Below are 3,249 nucleotides of genomic sequence, written 5' to 3'. Positions count from 1 at the left end.
GACGACGATGCCAAGAAGAGGGGCGCCGGTGACCGGGACGATGACAAGGACGACGGGTTCCCTAAGGTGCACAATGCCTTCATGATCTTTGGTGGACCCTCAGCGTGCCTTACGGTGTGCCAGTGAAAGAGAGAACGCCGAGAGGTCTTCTCAGTTAAGGTGGCCACTCCCCGATACCTCGACTGGTCTCAGGAAGTGATCACCTTTGATCGACATGACCACCCCGACCATGTCCCGAATCCTGGGTAGTACCCACTCGTTGTCGACCCGATCGTCGGCAACACCCGACTCGCCAAGGTGTTGATGGACGGAGGCAGCGGCCTCAACATCCTCTACGCCAACACCCTAGAGCTCCTGGAGATTGATCGATCGCGGCTCTAGGGTGACGCCGCACCTTTCCACGGCATCGTGCTAGGGAAACGCACGCGACCCCTCAGGCGCATCGATCTTCCCGTTTGCTCCGGCACCCCCTCCAACTACCGCAAGGAGGTCCTTACCTTCAAGGTGGTTGGATTCAGGGGAACCTACCACGCCATCCTAGGGCAGCCGTGCTACGCCATGTTTATGGTAGTCCCCAACTACACCTACCTCAAGCTCAAGATGCTGGGTCCCAACGACGTCATCACGATTAAATCCATGTACAAGCATGCATATGACTGTGACGTCGAGTGCATCGAGTACGCCGAGGCTCTCGTGGAGGCTGAGACCCTCATCGCCAACCTCGACCGGCTCGGTGGCAAGGTGCCTGACTCCAAGCATCGCGCCGGGACATTCAAGCCCACGGAGGCCATCAAGGTCATCCCAGTCGATCTCGCCTGCCCCGACGACCGGGCGCTGAGGATCAGCGCCACCCTCGACATCAAATAGGAAGCCGTGCTTGTTGACTTTCTCTATGCGAATGCCGATATGTTTGCATGGAGTCCCTCGGACATGCCGGGCATACCGAGGGAGGTCGCCAAGCATGCCTTGGACATCCGAGCTGGCTCCAGACCGGTGAAGCAGCGCCTACGCCAATTTGATGAGGAAAAATGTAGGACCATCGGCGAGGAGGTGCAGAAATTCTTGGCGGCCGACTTCATTAAGGAAGTATCCCATCCAGAGTGGTTGGCTAACCTTGTGTTAGTCAAGAAGAAAAATGGGAAGTGGAGGATGTGCGTAGACTAGATCGGTTTGAATAAAGCCTGTCCAAAAGTCCCCTTCCCATTACCTCAAATCGATCAAATCATTGACTCCACTGCGGGATGCGAGACCCTGTCTTTCCTTGATGCGTATTCCAGTTATCATCAAATCAAGATGAAAGAGTCCGACTAGCTCATGACTTCTTTTATCATTCTATTCGGCATGTACTGCTATGTGACTATGCCTTTCGGCCTCAGAAACGCAGGGGCCATATACCAGCGGTGCATGACCTAGGTCTTTAGCGAGCACATCGGGCGAACCATCGAGGCCTATGTGGACAACATCGTGGTCAAGTCCAGAAGGGCCGAGGATCTCGTCGACGACCTGAAGATAGCCTTCAAATGCCTTAGAGAGAAGGGCATCAAGCTCAACCCCGAGAAGCATGTGTTCGGGGTCCCCCGAGGCATGCTCTTAGGATTGATAGTCTCGGAACGCGGCATCGAGGCCAACTCGGAGAAGGTCTCGGCCGTGACCAGCATGGGACCGATCTGAGACCTCAAGGGAGTGCAGAGGGTCATGGGATGCCTTGCGGCCCTGAGCCACTTCATCTCACGCCTTGGCGAAAAAGGCTTGCCTCTGTACCGCCTCTTGTGGAAATCCGAACGCTTTTCTTGGACCCCCGAGGCCGAAGAAGCCCTCGCCAAGCTCAAAGCAATGCTCACCAATCCTCCTGTCCTGGTACCGCTGGCCAGGGATGAGGCCCTCTTACTCTACGTTGCCGCAACGACCCAAGTGGTTAGCGCGGCCGTGGTAGCAGAGAGGCAAGAAGAGGGGCACACTTTACCCATCCAACGACCTGTCTACTTCATCAGCGAAGTGCTCTCCAAGACCAAAACACGCTACCCCCACATCTAGAAGCTGATCTACATAGTAGTCTTGGCTCGGTGCAAGCTGTGTCACTACTTTGAGTCCCACCCAGTAACCATGGTGTCATCTTTCCCCTTGGGAGAGATAATCCATAACTAGGAGACCTCGGGTAGGATAGCCAAGTGGGCCGTCAAACTCATGGGGGAAGCCTTGACTTTTGCGCCTTGGAAAGTGATTAAGTCTCAGGTCTTGGCCAATTTTGTGGCTGAGTGGACCGACACCCAACTGCCACGTGCTCAAATTCTGACGGAATGCTGGAACATGTACTTCGATGGGTCCCTAATGAAGACCGGGGCAGACGCGGGTCTGCGCTTCATCTCGCCCCTCAGAGTACACATGCGCTACATGGTTTGGCTCCACTTCGCCACCTCCAACAACGCAGCCGAGTACGAAGCCCTCGTCAACGGCTTGTAGATCGCCATCGAACTTGGAGTATGACGTCTCAACATCCGGGGCGACTCGCAGCTCATCATCGATCAAGTCATGAAGGAGTCAAACTGCCTTGACCCCAAAATGGAGGCGTACTACAAGTTGGTACGTCACCTAAAAGACAAGTTCGACGGTCTCGAACTCAACCACATCACGCAGAAATACAATGAGGCCATGGATGAACTGGCAAAGATGGCGTCGGCACGGGCTCCAGTCCCCTCGAATGTCTTTGCTAGAGACCTCCACAAGCCTTCCATCGACTACGCCTCGGCAGCGGAAGAGGGCCCACCGGCCAAACCCACCGTAGGGCTCGATGCCCCCTCTACCGCCGAGACTCCTTTGGCTGAGCCCGAGGTCATGGAAGTCAACACGGAGCCTCCTCAGACCGACCAGGGCACGGACTAGCGAGTCTTGTTCCTTGATTGGCTCGCTCAGGGAGAGCTTCCTACAGATAGGACCAAAATCCGATGGCTTGCGCGACAAGCCAAAACTTACATCCTCTGCAACGGCGAATTGTACAGGCAAAGTCCATCCGGTGTCCTCCAACGATGCATCTCCATCGAGGTGGGCCAAGCCCTACTTTGGGACATGCATGCGAGGGCCTGCGGGCACCATGCGGCGCCTCGGACGCTCATCGGAAACGCATTCCGCCAAGGGTTCTACTGGCCGACGGTGGTTGCCGACGCGACCAAGTTAGTATGCTCCTACGAGGGATGCCAGTACTATGTATGGCAGACGCACCTCCCGGCCCAAGCCCTCCAAACCATCCCCATT

At 55.9% G+C, this 3,249-nt stretch overlaps 1 protein-coding gene across 1 annotated transcript; it reads left to right on the top strand.

The window, feature by feature from the left end:
* Window positions 1-558: 558 nt before the first annotated feature.
* On the top strand, window positions 559-867 carry LOC136549220 (uncharacterized). Its single transcript, XM_066540474.1, has one exon. The coding sequence runs from the start codon at window positions 559-561 to the stop codon at window positions 865-867; it is 309 nt and encodes a 102-aa protein (XP_066396571.1).
* Window positions 868-3,249: the final 2,382 nt, after the last annotated feature.

This window comes from Miscanthus floridulus, chromosome 4, assembly GCF_019320115.1.
Source record: "Miscanthus floridulus cultivar M001 chromosome 4, ASM1932011v1, whole genome shotgun sequence".
In the NCBI taxonomy this organism is placed as follows: Eukaryota; Viridiplantae; Streptophyta; class Magnoliopsida; order Poales; family Poaceae; genus Miscanthus; species Miscanthus floridulus.
This window is presented reverse-complemented; position numbering and strand designations above follow the sequence as displayed.

What these genes read in the sequence shown, in the direction of transcription:
- LOC136549220 (XM_066540474.1), top strand. Translation starts at nt 559, where the DNA reads ATGTTTATGGTAGTCCCCAACTACACCTACCTCAAGCTCAAGATGCTG.